Genomic DNA, 15,840 nt, shown 5'->3' with positions numbered 1-15,840 from the left:
GGTGCGAAAAACGATTCTGAGTGGAGACAGTGGCACATCTGTATTTTACTATTAATTTATTATTCTAGATTCTATTAGTAATTCGGTGGGGGTTGAATACCCTCACTCCCCGCATGTACACCTGCACTGTACCTACCTAATATCTACTGTAGAATGGCGTGAATAGGTGATTCGTGAAAAAAAAAAAGTTTAAATTTAGTGAATTTGAAAAATTCATTGTGTACAATAGTATACGTAATTGAAAAATGTTTTAAATCCTTACGATTAATATTTTTTTAGTTACAATTTACAATGCAATAAGTAAGTACCTACCTAATAGCTAACATTGAAATACCATTATTATTCGTTTTATATACAATTTTGTACCAACTTAAGTGATAACTGAATCCTTTCTTGTATTCATTGTATTGTACTAAATATCTAAGGTTTTTTAGTCACAAATAAAAATTTTACCATACAAAAATTGAAAATCGAAAATGTCTATGTAGCAAAAATATTTTTAAAATTATTCAATATATAGAAAATGCTATTATAAATATTTTCTTAAGATTTCAAGTCTATCGTTTTCATTTTTGATTTACGAAAAAAAGTTTACTTATCTATTGATTTTGTCGAAAATTGGTGTTACCCTGTAAGTATTCTTGTTTTTCCATAATTTTTTTTTTGAGTTTTTCCTGATTATTTTTAAAATGACTGTAATTTTACAAAAACAATAATATTAAAAAAAAATCATTCCTTCCGCTTAGAATCAAAAATGTTTAAATTAAAATGTACTTCATTAACTTAATAAATAAAATATTATAAATATATTCATAGTTTTTCTAATAATAATACAATTATTTTTTTACGTATTAAGACTATTTAAGGGGGCTCGAAATTGTTTGTTCTAATGACTATTATATTCACATTGACAGATGTCAACTTTCGTTTTTAAGGTGAACTTTCAAAATAGGCAATTTGAATAAAACTTTAAATTAAAAATACATTAAAATATTCAATGGTATATTATTATAATACATTAATAAACTAATTTAGAGTAACTTATTAGAGGTCCTACAGACGGCTACAGTTTACATTCCTAATTCAGTATTTCAGTACCCTTAATACTTTGAACTTTTGAATATTTACAAAATTATGTAAAAAACGGTTTCTCGCGAGAAAATACCCTGATGGTTAAAATAATCATAAATATGTAACTATAATTTAACCATACATTTAGAGAAGTTCTAGTATTAAAAACATGAAAAAAATGATACGTTTATTCACAGTTTGTAAATTGTAGGTACTTACCTACCTATACCTATGTGACATAAAAAAAAAAAACTTTACCTATTGCATAACCAGTTTTTTTTCCATGGTGAAAATAATGGTTTTTAATATATTAAAGCCTGAGTGGGTTTCTTGCCACGTAAAACGGTTTTTAAAAATAAGTTAATATGAACGTGAAATATTAAACTATTAGGTACCAAATTTAAACGTAAGATTGTAAACTGTAAAGTTACCTACCTACCTATAAGTTATAACCATTGATTATAAATACGATTAAAAAAATGAAAACAAAGAAAACAAACCTACGAGATAATTTTCTCATTTAAGTGTTTAACCTTAACCTTCTTTGAACCTAGGTAATATTTAATTTGTTAAAATAATAAAATATTATAATACTTCTGAATTTAAAATATTATCGTAATTCTCGTGAATTGACATGACGTCATAACGACATCATAATATTAATATTATTATTATCATGTCAAATTATATAGGTAACTATATAAATAATAGGAGTTACATTTTACAATAACAAAATATAGTAAATACCACCAGCTGATAAAACAGATTGACAATAATTGATAAGAAACGGAGTAACGCACTAACGCCCGCTCCGATCTAAAATCTCCTACTGAAAGTCGTTGCAAATTGACACTTGCCGTTGGATTAAATTCTACAGACTACAACTTACTACTGTCGACTTCGGTCTACACAGTACACACACTACTCAACAGTACGGCCGTTGTATATTTTGTACGTGAGCTGAGGTTGATTGACATCGCTTATTACGATTTACGGTGCAATATTTTACGGGACAGTAAGTTTTGTACATAAGTATGTTTGACAGCAATTAATTGTTTTAAAAAAGTACCTATTGATAAATACAAATCTGTAATTTAATGTCAAGTTTTTAACTTGAAACCAATAACGTTTATTTTTAAAAAAAAAAAACACTACTGTCATTAGGTATGTCTCTTTTATTTAATACAAGACTAGTTAAATGCATAAAAAGAATTTTTCCTGTTGTCAAACATAATATATCGATCAATAGTTATAAACAAACATTAGCGTTTCCTAATTCAAAACAAAGTGTACAAACTTCTATAAGATACATTCTGTCAAATCGTACGAATGCAGCAAAATCAATAGTCTTTGGATTTTCATTACTTGGTTTAATTGGACTTGACGAGAGTGATAAAGATAAAGAACTAATCTATACCATTAAAAGAGGCCTATTGCATTTACAAGTAAGTAAACATTTAACTTATTTAGAATGTAATATAGTATTTACCTGTGTATACTGCAGTTGATTAATTATTATTATTATTATTAGGTGCTTATTTTATAAATTAATTCTTCATCATGTTATTAGTATGATTATGTTAATTAATACTCCCACATAGACACTACCTCGGACGCTACACAAAGTGTTTTTCATTGGATCACTAATACTACATGCAGGGACAGATTGGGCCCTTTGGAAATTGGGAAATTCCTAGGAAGCTGCTTGCGCTACCAAACTCCACGACTAGAGCCTATTGCTAAGTGTTAACTAACAATAATTAAGTACCTAGAGACAGTTTTTTTTTTATTGGTATTTCGTTATATTTTCTCATAGGTAGCAAGAATTGCAATTTGCAAAACAAACTAGAGAGCAATAGGCCAATAGCTAATATGAATAAAACATATTACAATAACGTCTATAACAGTATAACAGAAATTGAATGATAATTAATAAGTTATAAGTAATAACAATAACTCTAACCAAAAAATCAACATCTGTGGACAGTAAAATCTAAAAATCTACAATTCATTTTATTGTTAAAGGTTAATTTTATGATTAAAGTATTGATTATTTTCTTTTATGCTAATATGCGTTATTGTATTATTAATATTGTCTATTCCTATTGGTAAGATTACATTTTGGTATGTAAGTAAATAGTAATATTGTAGTATTTTTCAAATAGTGCATATATATTTTAAGTAGGTCAAGTGAAATTAAATTTTCTTAATAATACAGTTCTTACAAACTGACTTTGTTGTAAACATTTTTAAGATAGACTGAATGTCTGTATAGATTTACCCTCATTAGCTTCGGTAAGATTAAAAGCTAAATTCTTTTCTTCTTTATCATGATAAAATTGGATGGAGTTGGAAAAATATTTTCAGTTTATTAATTTTTGTTTTATCAAAAGTAGGGATCAGGATATCTAGAGTATTTGTATCAGATATTTCAAAAATATTGCTGGAATTTACATCATCATTAAAATCTGCATTAATTTTGGTGGTTTTATAATTTTATCTGAACTATGAATGTCTTCAGAATTTCCAAATGAATATTTGATTCATATATATCTTTGATTTCAACGTGATTATTAAGTAATCTCATGTGTAATAAGATTTGCACTCTAAATTAAATTAAAAATTGGTTAATTAATATTTGTAGAAATATACAAAAAGATTGGAAGTATAGAACATACATATTTTCAACTAATATAAAATAACATTTATTAACAGCAGTATGGCTTGTGCAATAAAATATGTAAAAAGTATTATAGTAGATTTTAAAATATTAAATTTATCAGTTATCTATTCGACAACTAATGAATAACAATGCTATCACAAATATTCCAATATTAAAACCATGACTATGACTATAATAGCATTGGCCCAATTCAATAATGAGGTAGTGGCGCACTGAGTTTTACTTGATCGCACGCTGATCCAATCCGTCTGCTGTGTATGCAAATCTCACTAATATATTATAACACAATCGTTATTGTAGAAAAAATGAATATGCCATAAAATGCCAATAAATATTACCGGCTCATTAAAGTATAAAATATATAAATACCACTTTTAAGCATACACTTGCTCCCAAGTCTCCAACAAATACCCTGATAATGACTGCTGGTTGACCATTAAAAAGTTATTTTCTCGGGCTGGTCCAAAATTCCAATCCGTCACTGATTACTTGTATCTAATGTGTTTCACATACAAACTAGTAACAAGTTATAAGTAATAACTAATACCATAATAATATGAGCATTTCATAAAATAGATAGCACAACTATGATCGATTCTTACACCTTATTCTATGTTTATTAAATTAAATATAAATACTTTAATGTTGATACATTTTATCTGCATTTACTTACATTTTACTTAATAATTATAGCACTGGAACTAACTACCATTAACCCTTACTGATGTTGTTATTTATTTTATGAGCATCCATAACAATAATTCAACATCCCTCCCCTCTCCAACCAAGCACACACACTCTCATATAAAATAATTCAATTTATTCATGATAAATAAATAATAAATAATAATGTTATAATATTGTTTTGTTTCTTTTAGAATGACGATTACAATGCTTTTGAACAAACATTACATGAGGCTCTCAAAATGGCCTATGATTTAAAGAATTTTGATGGTGTTACATATGTATATGATGTGTTAGCAAATGGAGCTTTTATGAATAAGGAATATGAAAAAGCAAAAAATCTATTTACCACAGTCATTAGTCGGTTATTTGATCAAGGAGGCCTTGAAGATGATCTTAACGTTCTACACATAAGTCTTAAACTTTCTAAAATTTACGAAGCTCAAAAAGATTATAAGTAATTATTTTATTACCTATATAATATACATTTTTCTTTCTTGATTTTTAATTTTTGTTAAATATTATGCTAAATAAAATACAAATATAAATTTACTTCTATTATGTTTAATTACCTTTAGCACTCATAGTATTTTCTGAATTACCAAGGCTGGGCAAGTTAACGATTTTTTTTAACTTGTTAAGTTAAGTTATTTTTAAATAATTAAGTTAAGTTAAGTTAAAAGTTACTCGTATTTTTTTTCGTTAACTCGTTAAGTTAAAAGTTAACTTTGAAACTTTGTAAAGTTAAAATTTGCTAATTTGCAAAAAAAAAAATTCCAGTCATATTATATGGTTTATTAGATAGTTTTTCTTTACGTCCAAGAAAATTACTGGGTAAATTTAAAATGATACATCAAAGTAAAAACACATTAAAAATTTGCGTTATTCTTCGGACGAAAATTAACTTAATTTAGATATTTTTGGAATAAAATTAACTTTAAGTTAACACGTTAATCTTGAAAAAAAGTAACTTATTAAGTTAAAAGTTAATTTGAAAAAAAAAGTAACGAGTTAATTAACTTAATTACGTTACGTTACGTATAACTTTACGTTTTAACTTAATTTTAATTTTTAACTCGTTAATGCCCAGCCTTGTGAATTACAATTATAAATTAACAATGTACTCAAAATATTTTATCACTTATAAATTATAAGTAACAAGTATAGTGAGCTGTTTAAAAAATTTTATCCATTTAATGGTTTATTAAAATTTGATGGGCCAATTATGTTTAAATTAATGTATAAATAAAACATATTTAACTAATAACTATCAAGTTAAAATATTCAACAATTGATTCACTAAATGTTCAGTACTTTTTTATACCAAAAGCATAACCTATTTATATAATTATTTGCCATAGACCAACCAAATTTTATAGTATAATACAAATAAAAGTGATATTTATCTGTAATGTAGACTTTTTTGTATTTTTTGATTATTAAATATAATAAAAATATAAAATTTTAAAAATTAACAAATGTTTATAAATATTTTAAATTTATTTATGTATACTAAAAATCTATATAATAACAACTTTCAATCTTTTAGAAATGTGTATTGAGTGATGTTGGTTAGGACATGTTGTGTTTTTGATCTCAGTTTGAATCACTCATATTAGTATATTATAATACATTATACGACATTCTCTTAAGAGAACGCTACACCCATATGTGTTGTCTCCATCTTACAAATGTACAACATAGCAAAAACTGTTTTGCGCGGGAAAGATCCAAAAAGGCTACAGTCATAACTAAGAAACTAAATTTTCACCACATAAAAAGGAAAACTTTGGCTGTGCAACATTGTTTTTATTTTTTTGATATCACTTATATGAAAAAAGTTCTGTCTGTTTCAAAAACCATTATTGTTAGTGATTTTCAAACTTGAATAACTTTTTTCATATAAACGATATCAAATACAATGTTGCACAGCCAAAGTTCTCCTTTTTAAATCTCGTTTCTTAGTTATCACTGTAGCCTTTTCGGTTCTTTCCTACACAAAACAGGTTTTTCTATGTTGTGCATTTGTAAGACGGAGACAACACATGTGGGTGTAGCCTCCTCTTAAGCTATAACATAATTATAATTTATAATATTTATGTGGCGCGGTGTGGGGCGGTCCGTATACTCAACTGCGTAAATACTCGGAGTGTATGCTGTTGTTGGTAGCTCCCAGGTGGTCGCCCATCTTTAGCTACAAATCCTTGCCAAATATACAAACGTGTTTCAACCAACCATTCAAACAGTTCCCCCCCTCTACTAACAAAAAAACAGCTAATGGCCAAGTTGCCAGGCTTAAGCTCAATAAAAAAAAAATAAATATTATTTATAAACTTATAGCCGGTTAAGAATTAGTATATTATTAATTATTAAATGTTTAATAATTTTATGTACTTAAATTTGTTTCAGAAATTCTGAAATTGGTTACATATACTGTGTACAACGTTTGGAGAAGAAGCTTAAAATTGATCCTGAAAACGAAGACGTTTTAGGTTTATATGCTATAACATTAGATGCATATGCTCGTTATTTAATGAACCAAGGACAAACTAAGAACGCAAGAGCATATTTTAGAAAGGCCTATAATGCTAGTGTTAAGTTGAATGGAGAAGTATTTGAAATGAATGTCATTTTATTGAATGATCTGGGAACCCTATGCTATATCCAAGGAAAGTTAGATAAGGCATTGCACTACTTTAAAAAGGCAGAACAAATTGGGCAACATCTTCCTGACATGGAAAATTTTTCGACGGTTTATATAAACCTTGGTAACATTTACTTAAAACAAGGAATGTTAAAAGAAGCGGAACAAAATTGTGTGGAAGGAATGAAAAATGCTAAAAGACATCGTTATGATGAAGGCAAAAAAGAAGCAGAAATTTGTTTAGCTGAAATAAAAAGTGCTATGAAGTGACTTTTATTAAGTGAATTTATTTTTGTTTTGTAGGCCAAATGTTAATTAGTATTTTATTTCTTCAAATCTTTTATTGCTATAATTTTCTATTGTAGATATATATGTATGTATGAAATTATTGAGTACAAGAAATAAATTGAAAGGTTGTATGTTATATCAAATTTTAAAATAAAAAATCATTCATATAGGTCTTTTCAATGATAATATAACTAGAACTTTTTAATGTAGGTTTAAATTTTATTACTATTATTACTTTAACTCATTAGATCGTTTTATATAATTTTATAATTGTATTGTTTATACTGGCTGATTATTGAATTTCTAAATACTGTTTCTTTTTATTTAACTTAAGTTTAAGGATCTTGTCAGTTATATTGAGTAACGATTAATTTTATAGCATCTTATTTTACTATACAATTTAATTTAAAGTTAATTAAAGTTTGTACACCAAAAATTAAATTATCTTAAATAATAATTAATTTTTTTTTTTGTGTGTCAAGTTATATAATGATAAAGTATGGGTTTATTATTTATATTTATTTTTAACACAAGACTTAATGTCATGATACTTTCTGGTACGTAACAGTAAAATATAATAGACATTCAGCTATAGCCAATATGATTAAAATTATAATTAAATTGTTTAGATGTTTTATTTACCTATTATTATTATATTCATGATTTATTCTTAGATAATACTATAACATAAAACATGAGTTTTAAATTTTGTATTGTATCTATTCACGCAATATCGTGTTATACGAGTAAGACAATTATAAGTTCAGAAATGACAAGTTTATTTTTTAAACCTACATATATATTGTTCACTTATATGGATTAGACACTGTACTATAATCTAAATAGTTTTTAAAATATGAAGGCATTATTGACATTCAAATTATTTACAATAATTAATTATCAATATTTTTTTTTTATATACAAATGTATGTATAAAAAAAATTAATATAAATAATTTAAATAAAATAATGTAATAATAACAATGAAGTTCATCCTTAGCTATATATAAATAATTAAGTAGCTTAGAGAATTTTATTCACTCAAATTAAAGTACTGAAAACATTTTGTTTAAAATATTTATGATTTATAATTAAATTATATTGTATAGCTAAAAAAATATTCAAAATCATTTATTTTTATATTTAAATCCAAATAAAAATTAATCAATTCTTTCATAGAATAAATAATTATATTAGAAATGTTATTTTTATGATACAAACTATTACTATTATCGTTTTATTTTTAAATAATATTAACCTGTTTATTATGTTATTGTTTTATTTATTATTTATTTTTTATTTTTTTCGCTTATTATAAGTACTAGTATGTTAGTAATTAGTATACTATTATTATAACAGTATAATATGGTAGTATAACATAGTACATTTTGTTTTAAAATTACAATATATATTCACAATTTTTAATTTATGATGTGGCACATATCTATTTATATTTTCCATTATTTCAAACATTAAACTATTTTATGTTATATAGGTAATTAAGTAGCTGAAGTTGTATAATAGAAAGTTACCACTAATTTAAATATTGTTTTATAATTTTTATTCATATAGTTGTTTTTAATATTTATTTAAATTATCCATAATAATAATTTTGATATTTATGAAATTGTATGTTTTTTCTCTAGTCCATTATTTAATATTAATTACATACACATTTCATTAATGTCATATTTTGAACTATATAGTATAGGTAATTCTAATGAAGAATTTAATACTCAACCTCTTTATATTTTTGAAAATGTATGACTTAATATTAAATAAACTATTATAGTATTATGAATATATTTTGTTCCTATTTATTAAAAATATTTAACTCGTGATGTTAGTATTCGTGATGATGAATAATGAATATACATTTTTATGACTTATAACTAAATTTTATTTCAGTTTAACAAATCATGATTATAATACATAACTTTATAAGATTATGTTGTGTAAAGATGTAGAAACAATATAAAAAATTATCTTCTTCGATTAATTTATTATAAGCATTTATTTATTGTATAAGTCTAATGTAATGTATACATTTTAATATTTTATATTAACATACCTAATAGCTAAAAGTATGATTACAATTTTTTTTAAATATAATATTAATTACAAATAATATATACAAATAGGATATACCTATTTAGGGCTCTTTGTCCGGATAAAACTGTTGGAAATTAGTTATATAAATTTTAATTTTTAAAAATGATTTTTATTTGTTATCAAGGTTTACTGTTTTAGTTGAAGAAATTTGCATTGTTTGTTTTTCAATTAAAAAATGTACTGATAAACATAATATTTTTATTTTTTTTTATTTAATATTGTTGCATTATAAGTTAAACTACAACTCTGATTTCTATACAATAAAAAGTGACAAACTATGCAAAAGAAATAATTGTTTATGTGGTAAAAAATTTAAAATTGCTCAATTATTCAAATATTTTTTTTCGATTACTCAAATTTTTTTCGCCTCCAACAGATTCGAGTTATTGAGGTTTCACTGTATGTATTAAATATTTTAAAACAAATTAAATAACTTGTTATAGAGATAGGTATCTAAAAAAAAAAAATATTGTAATCAATTTTAATTATTAAAATTATAATTTAATATAATTAAAATAAATAATTATTTTTTTTTTTAATTTTTGCTTCAATATGCTATAAATTTTAAATGTTTTAAAAATATGCATAAATAATAAATATGAAATAAGCATTAAATATGCACTAATAATCAAGAAACGAGTTTTCCATTAGCTTCAAACTATTAAGATTTATAAATATTACCAGCAAAAATCCCAAAAATGCTAAAGGAAAAAATATGCAGTTGCATCTAGAAAAGAGAATAAGAAATTCAAATATGTTTTCTAAATTAAAATTGGGCTTCTGCTACTGGGAGAATTTTTCTTTTACTTTTTTCAATAGCCATAGACGTCAAAAGAAATTTAATTGCTAAATCACATGATATTTATAGTAGTTGATCTTCAATTACATAGAGCTTTCAGGCCTTCGGGGAACTCAGCACAAGCTATTATTAGTTGAACTCATTAGATTGTTTTATATAATTTTATAAATGTTCTGTTTATATTTGAGCAGTTTACGGACATTATCAGTTTTGAATTTTTTTAGTTTTTTTTTCTATAATTTTCAATAAAATTTTATTTGTTGCGTAAAAAAGCATGACATTTTAATATAAGACTTCTGATATATTGTTACAACAGCAGTTGAAAAATATTTAAAATATATACACACAGTTTTTTTATAAGCATTAATTAAAGTTCAAAGTAGTTAAAAATTTATAAAATGTTCAACTTTTATAACTAAGGATTGAAAATTTAAAACAAGGTTCCATGTAAATAGATTATATACAAATTACTTTATTCACAATAATATCATCAAATACATACTTAGTGATATCAATAAATAATAGGCTGACTGACCGTCTTCGCTCAGAATAGTTTTTCTTATACAATGCTATTATATCATTGAATTCAAATTTAACACCATCCATTATACAGTAATCTACTTGTAACCTACTGTACAGCAGAGCGACACCCACTTGCAGACATTTTTTTATACATGTATATGCAATATACAATGAGCTTCCACCAGAGTTTTTCTCTGCAAATAAAATAATATAAAATAAATAAATTATAGACTATATACCTAGTATTTATTTTATTTATTTATTTTTATTTAAATTAATATCGAAAGATTAATGGGCCTCACTGAGGAAAACTCGTGTGGAGGCCCATGGGTTATCTTAGATTACAAATAATTCTTATTGTTTTAAGGTACATGTTACATATTTAAAAGACAAATAAAGAGTTTTTCATAAATAAATCATACAAATAATTCCAGTAACTACTACAAACGTTAAATTAGTATGTTACATACAATTTTAAGTTTTACACACATATTCATATCGTAGCCAGTGGTTAATTTTTTTTTGAATATGGGTAGTGGTAAATTAATCATATCATTGGGCATCAAGTATATATTCAAGTATATGATCAAGCATTAAGTATATATATTAATACATTATTAGAAGTGTGTAAAGTATTATTCAATGTCGATGTTGTTGAGATCTATGAAGACGAAGAATGAAATAACTTACAAGATATTCTATGTAAGTTATCAACAAGCCCGGATTAAGACATTTTGAGGCTCAGTGGCCAACATTTTAAATGAGGCCCCTGTACGAAAAAAAAAAAATTAATGTATATTATAATGTGTTCCGGGGTGAAGTGACCAGCCGACGTCATATAAAAGTATACCAAAAATAATGAAGAAATACCTTTTAAAGATTGGGTCTAACTTATTTATTTTTTAAGTTATGGGCAATTTTTTTTTTTTTATCAAAACTTTACATATCACGCATTTGTTTATGTATTTTCAAACGTTTTCAACATTTTGATGTAATTTTTTTTTATTTTAAAGCTATTTAATTGTCCTATCAACACTCCGACATATGAAATTAAACTAGAAATGTGCTAATTATTTTTATTAAGAGGACGTTACTCATACATTTGTCTCCGTCTTACACACGCACGACATGGCAAATTGTCGTTCACAAGTTTCAATAGTGTGCTGTTAGTTTAGATACTAGAGTGAATTGACCTATTTTAAAACTTTTAGCTAAGAACATTATCTGTGCTTAAGCGTTGCCGATTTTTCAAAATTTTTATTTTCAAGCAAGATATGGGTATGTGAAGTATCAAAAATTTTAAATGCTCATATCTCGCTTGAAAATTAAAATATCGAATAAAAGCCCAACGCTTTAAGCACAGATAATGTTATTATCTAGAAAATTAATCGATAGGTCAAATCACTCTAATATCAAAACTAACAGCTCACTATTGAAACTAGTGAACGAAAATTTGCTATGTCGTATGTGTGTAAGACGAAGACAACAAATCCAAGGATAGCATCCTCTTAAATTAAAAAAGTAGAAAAAAGTTGGCAAAAATTAGTATTTTTTAAATCGTGTATTATTACAAATAATTTATAACTTAGTATAGATTTTTTGTTTTTTGTATTATTTTACTGAATTATACTGAATTATACTGAATAATACATTATTATACCTAGTATACCTTGAAAGTTTGGTTTTTATAATATATTCCTGTTAATAGTCACAATCTTAGTTTTCCTAGGATTAAGTAAGTTAATTGGTCGTCAATCGTTTAATTTTATACTATTCGGTAAATTGAAGTTGTCATAATACAAAAAACAAAAACTCAGTTAATAATAAATGCACAATTTTAAAAATACTAATTTTACCAATTTTTTTCTTTTTTTTTAATTTTATAAAAATAATTAGCACATGTATGGTTTAATTGCGTATGTTAGTTGATAGGACAATTAAATAGCTCTAAAATAAAAATAAGATTATGCCAAAATGTTTAAAAGTTTTGAAGATACATAAACAAATGCGTGACATGTATGGTTTTGATAAAAAAAAGTTAATTGCCGATAACTAAAAAAGTAAAAAGTTAGATTCAATCTTTAAAGGGTTCATCATTTTTGGTATACTTTCATATGACGTTGGCCGGTCACTTCACCCCGCAATACATTATTTAATATAGGTACGTGATATAATAAATATAATATATAGCTGATATTAGGTATATAGCAATAAATAATAAATATGTATCACTTTATTTATAAATTATAATTTACAAGCTTTTTTCCTAGCTAAATAATTATCGATTTTTTTTAGGTGATTTATTTAGTGTTACATAACTTATGACGAAAAAAGTAATGGACAAATTAGAGGCCCCTAAATAAATTCTAACTATCGAGGCCCGGGGGCCATGGCACCCCCCCCCCCCTGCCCCCCTTAATCCGGGCTTGGTTATCAAGTATATTAATTATGTTTATAACTTACATTATTTTTTTTAATGTATATTAAGTAAATTCTCCGACTGATAAGAATGAAATATCATGTACGTCTGATGGCTTCACCGAACTTGAAGTTTCTGATGCAGATGAGGTAGTTACAATAGAAGAACCAAGTAACTCATTTGTAACTCCTCCAAAACCTAGGTAGTTTATTTATTTAGGCAGTTTTTTTATTATTTGTCTTTTTTTAAGCTATTGTATAGCTTTTATCGCGGGCCTGGCGTGGTGACTGAAAAAACATTTTTTGTAACGAAAAAGCGTGACCGTAAGATGTTATTATTATTTTCGTTATTTACAGTCTAACCAGTTGCTAAGCAAAAAAGTCTTAAATAAAATATTTCCGTACGGTGTTTATCTACCATTATCAACAAAAAAATTTGAATTAATGTCATACAAAAATAAATATAGTCATAATTACATGATACATAATTGCTACAAAATTGCTATGCAATAGCTTTGCCGTGGCAGTCCCCGAGTGCCTCAGACTTTTTTTTATTGTTTCATTCCTAATTTCATAGAAAACGCTAGTACTATGTTGGTGACTTCAGTAAAGAAGACATTAAGAGTCCAAATAGTCGAAAAAGTTTTGTCATGCTAGTAGAAATACCATTGATGCCCAACAAAAAATGATTACCTACTGTTTTTCGGAAAAAGAATTATCGCCTTCAACAGAAAGTGTCTATTATGGATCATTTAATTAGCCATCTGACAAAAGAAAATAGATTGATGAACATTTTTTTTTAATTTCTAAAGATGTTTAAGAAGGATATATGTGTTTCTAAATGATGTGTTTTATTTTTTGATTGTTTATTAGTTTATGTATTTTTATCTAAACATATATAATATTAATTTGGTTAAATTTTTTTTATATGTAACATATTATGTAACAATAAAATTCTTAATATTTGCTTATTGTGTGCGAATATGTATTACTACTGTATAATATATACTTAGTAAAATGAAGGGTGTCGGTCATTTATTAAGGAGTAAAATTTAGGCAACTCAATTCACATGTTGTATCGGCCTCGCGTGCTTGTGCGTGAGTACCTATGTATATCGATATTTTGGTGAACGCCTCGTTGATACGTCGGATTTTGGTCATTTTTTCGTATCTGAAAGATAAGAAGTTTTTGTTGGTCGGATCAAAGCTCGAATTTTTATTTTACTTTCAATAGTAGTAGAAAAATACGTTTGAAAAAGAACAAATACTGCACATTATTCAAATGCATATTCCAGCTTTTATAGTTATAATTTTCGAAATCGGGCTTTGATCCGACCCACAAAATGTTCTCTACTTTTAAATAAAAAACAAAATAACAAAATCCTACTATTATACAGAGCGTGATAGTTTTTCATGTCTTACATGGTTTTGTACCAAAAACGCACCGGTTCCGACCCCCTTAAAGTTATACATTTTTTTTTTGTTAATTTAATTATTGATTTATGCATTATTATTTAAACATATATGATAGACTAGGTGAAGTTGGATCTTGGATTAATATAACAATATTAATAGATTCATAAGTATTTGCTTATTGTGTGTAAATCTGTATAATTATAGGTACCTACTTATAACTTTATTCTTCATATATTTTTTTTTTAATTTTTATTAAAGAATATACAATCTATACACAAGGGCATAATAATAATATGTGCTGCAATAAATGTAGAACATGAATAGGGTGAGGGAAGAAACTTCCTATTCTTTATATCAAAAGAAAATATTGCCTAATGTGGAATCAGAATTGATAAACAGACAGTTGAGCTTTAATTATGGTACATATTCTCCTGCAGGCTGCAGCATACAATTATGTGCGTAAAACTTTTAAAAATTCATCACCACATCCAAGTACTTTGAGGAAGTGGTATTCTTTTATAGATGACATGTCTGGTTTTACAGAAAGAAGCACTAAAAGTAATAACAATTAAATTAGAAGAAACAGTGGCGAAACTACACCTAATGTTTGCCCTAGTTACTAAAATTACTTGGTGCCCTACTACATATTATTTGCATTATACAATTATAATTTATAGTTGTGGTGACCAAATAAACAAATTTAAAAAAGTACATTTTAAGACCTTAGCTCCTCTGTCAATATTGAACAATGTGAATACTATTATACCCATTTTGCCCATTCCATAGCTCATAGGTCATCTTCATCTATACAAATTGTTTATTTTATTTATTTATTTTTTTTTTATCATAAACTATAAAATCTAATTATTGGCGTATGTCTTTATGGTAAAAATATTTTGAAATTTAAGTAATTTTAAGTACACTTAAACTGATTAGCTACTAACCAACCAGAATATATTAAGTCAAACCATAAAATATAAATGGATAGGTAATCAAAATTCAAATTATAAAAATCATTAAAATATATTATCCCATAATATTTTCTTTAAAAAAATACAATTTGATGTATTTAACACTAATATTAAGGACACTAGGAGAATGCATCAAAAAAGAGTACTGTCATCCGAAAAAAAGTACGTATCTGGTCACCATAATTATAGTATAGATTTTATACCTATATATATTAAAATACTTCAACTAGGTA

At 25.5% G+C, this 15,840-nt stretch overlaps 1 protein-coding gene across 1 annotated transcript; it reads left to right on the top strand.

Moving 5' to 3' along the window:
* Positions 1–1,844: 1,844 nt before the first annotated feature.
* LOC100162514 (tetratricopeptide repeat protein 19 homolog, mitochondrial) lies at positions 1,845–7,513 on the top strand. Its single transcript, XM_001949954.5, has 3 exons — positions 1,845–2,516; positions 4,633–4,895; positions 6,848–7,513. Exons 1-3 carry the CDS (start codon positions 2,238–2,240, stop codon positions 7,350–7,352), a joined length of 1,047 nt encoding a protein of 348 aa, XP_001949989.1. The 5' UTR covers positions 1,845–2,237; the 3' UTR covers positions 7,353–7,513.
* Positions 7,514–15,840: the final 8,327 nt, after the last annotated feature.

This window comes from Acyrthosiphon pisum, chromosome X (genome assembly GCF_005508785.2).
Source record: "Acyrthosiphon pisum isolate AL4f chromosome X, pea_aphid_22Mar2018_4r6ur, whole genome shotgun sequence".
In the NCBI taxonomy this organism is placed as follows: Eukaryota; Metazoa; Arthropoda; class Insecta; order Hemiptera; family Aphididae; genus Acyrthosiphon; species Acyrthosiphon pisum.
This window is presented reverse-complemented; position numbering and strand designations above follow the sequence as displayed.

Coding starts and splice junctions, on each gene's coding strand:
- LOC100162514 (XM_001949954.5), top strand. CDS start 2,238: ATGTCTCTTTTATTTAATACAAGACTAGTTAAATGCATAAAAAGAATT. Junction 2,517..4,632: donor GAGGCCTATTGCATTTACAA/GTAAGTAAACAT, acceptor TGTTTCTTTTAG/AATGACGATTACAATGCTTT. Junction 4,896..6,847: donor GAAGCTCAAAAAGATTATAA/GTAATTATTTTA, acceptor AATTTGTTTCAG/AAATTCTGAAATTGGTTACA.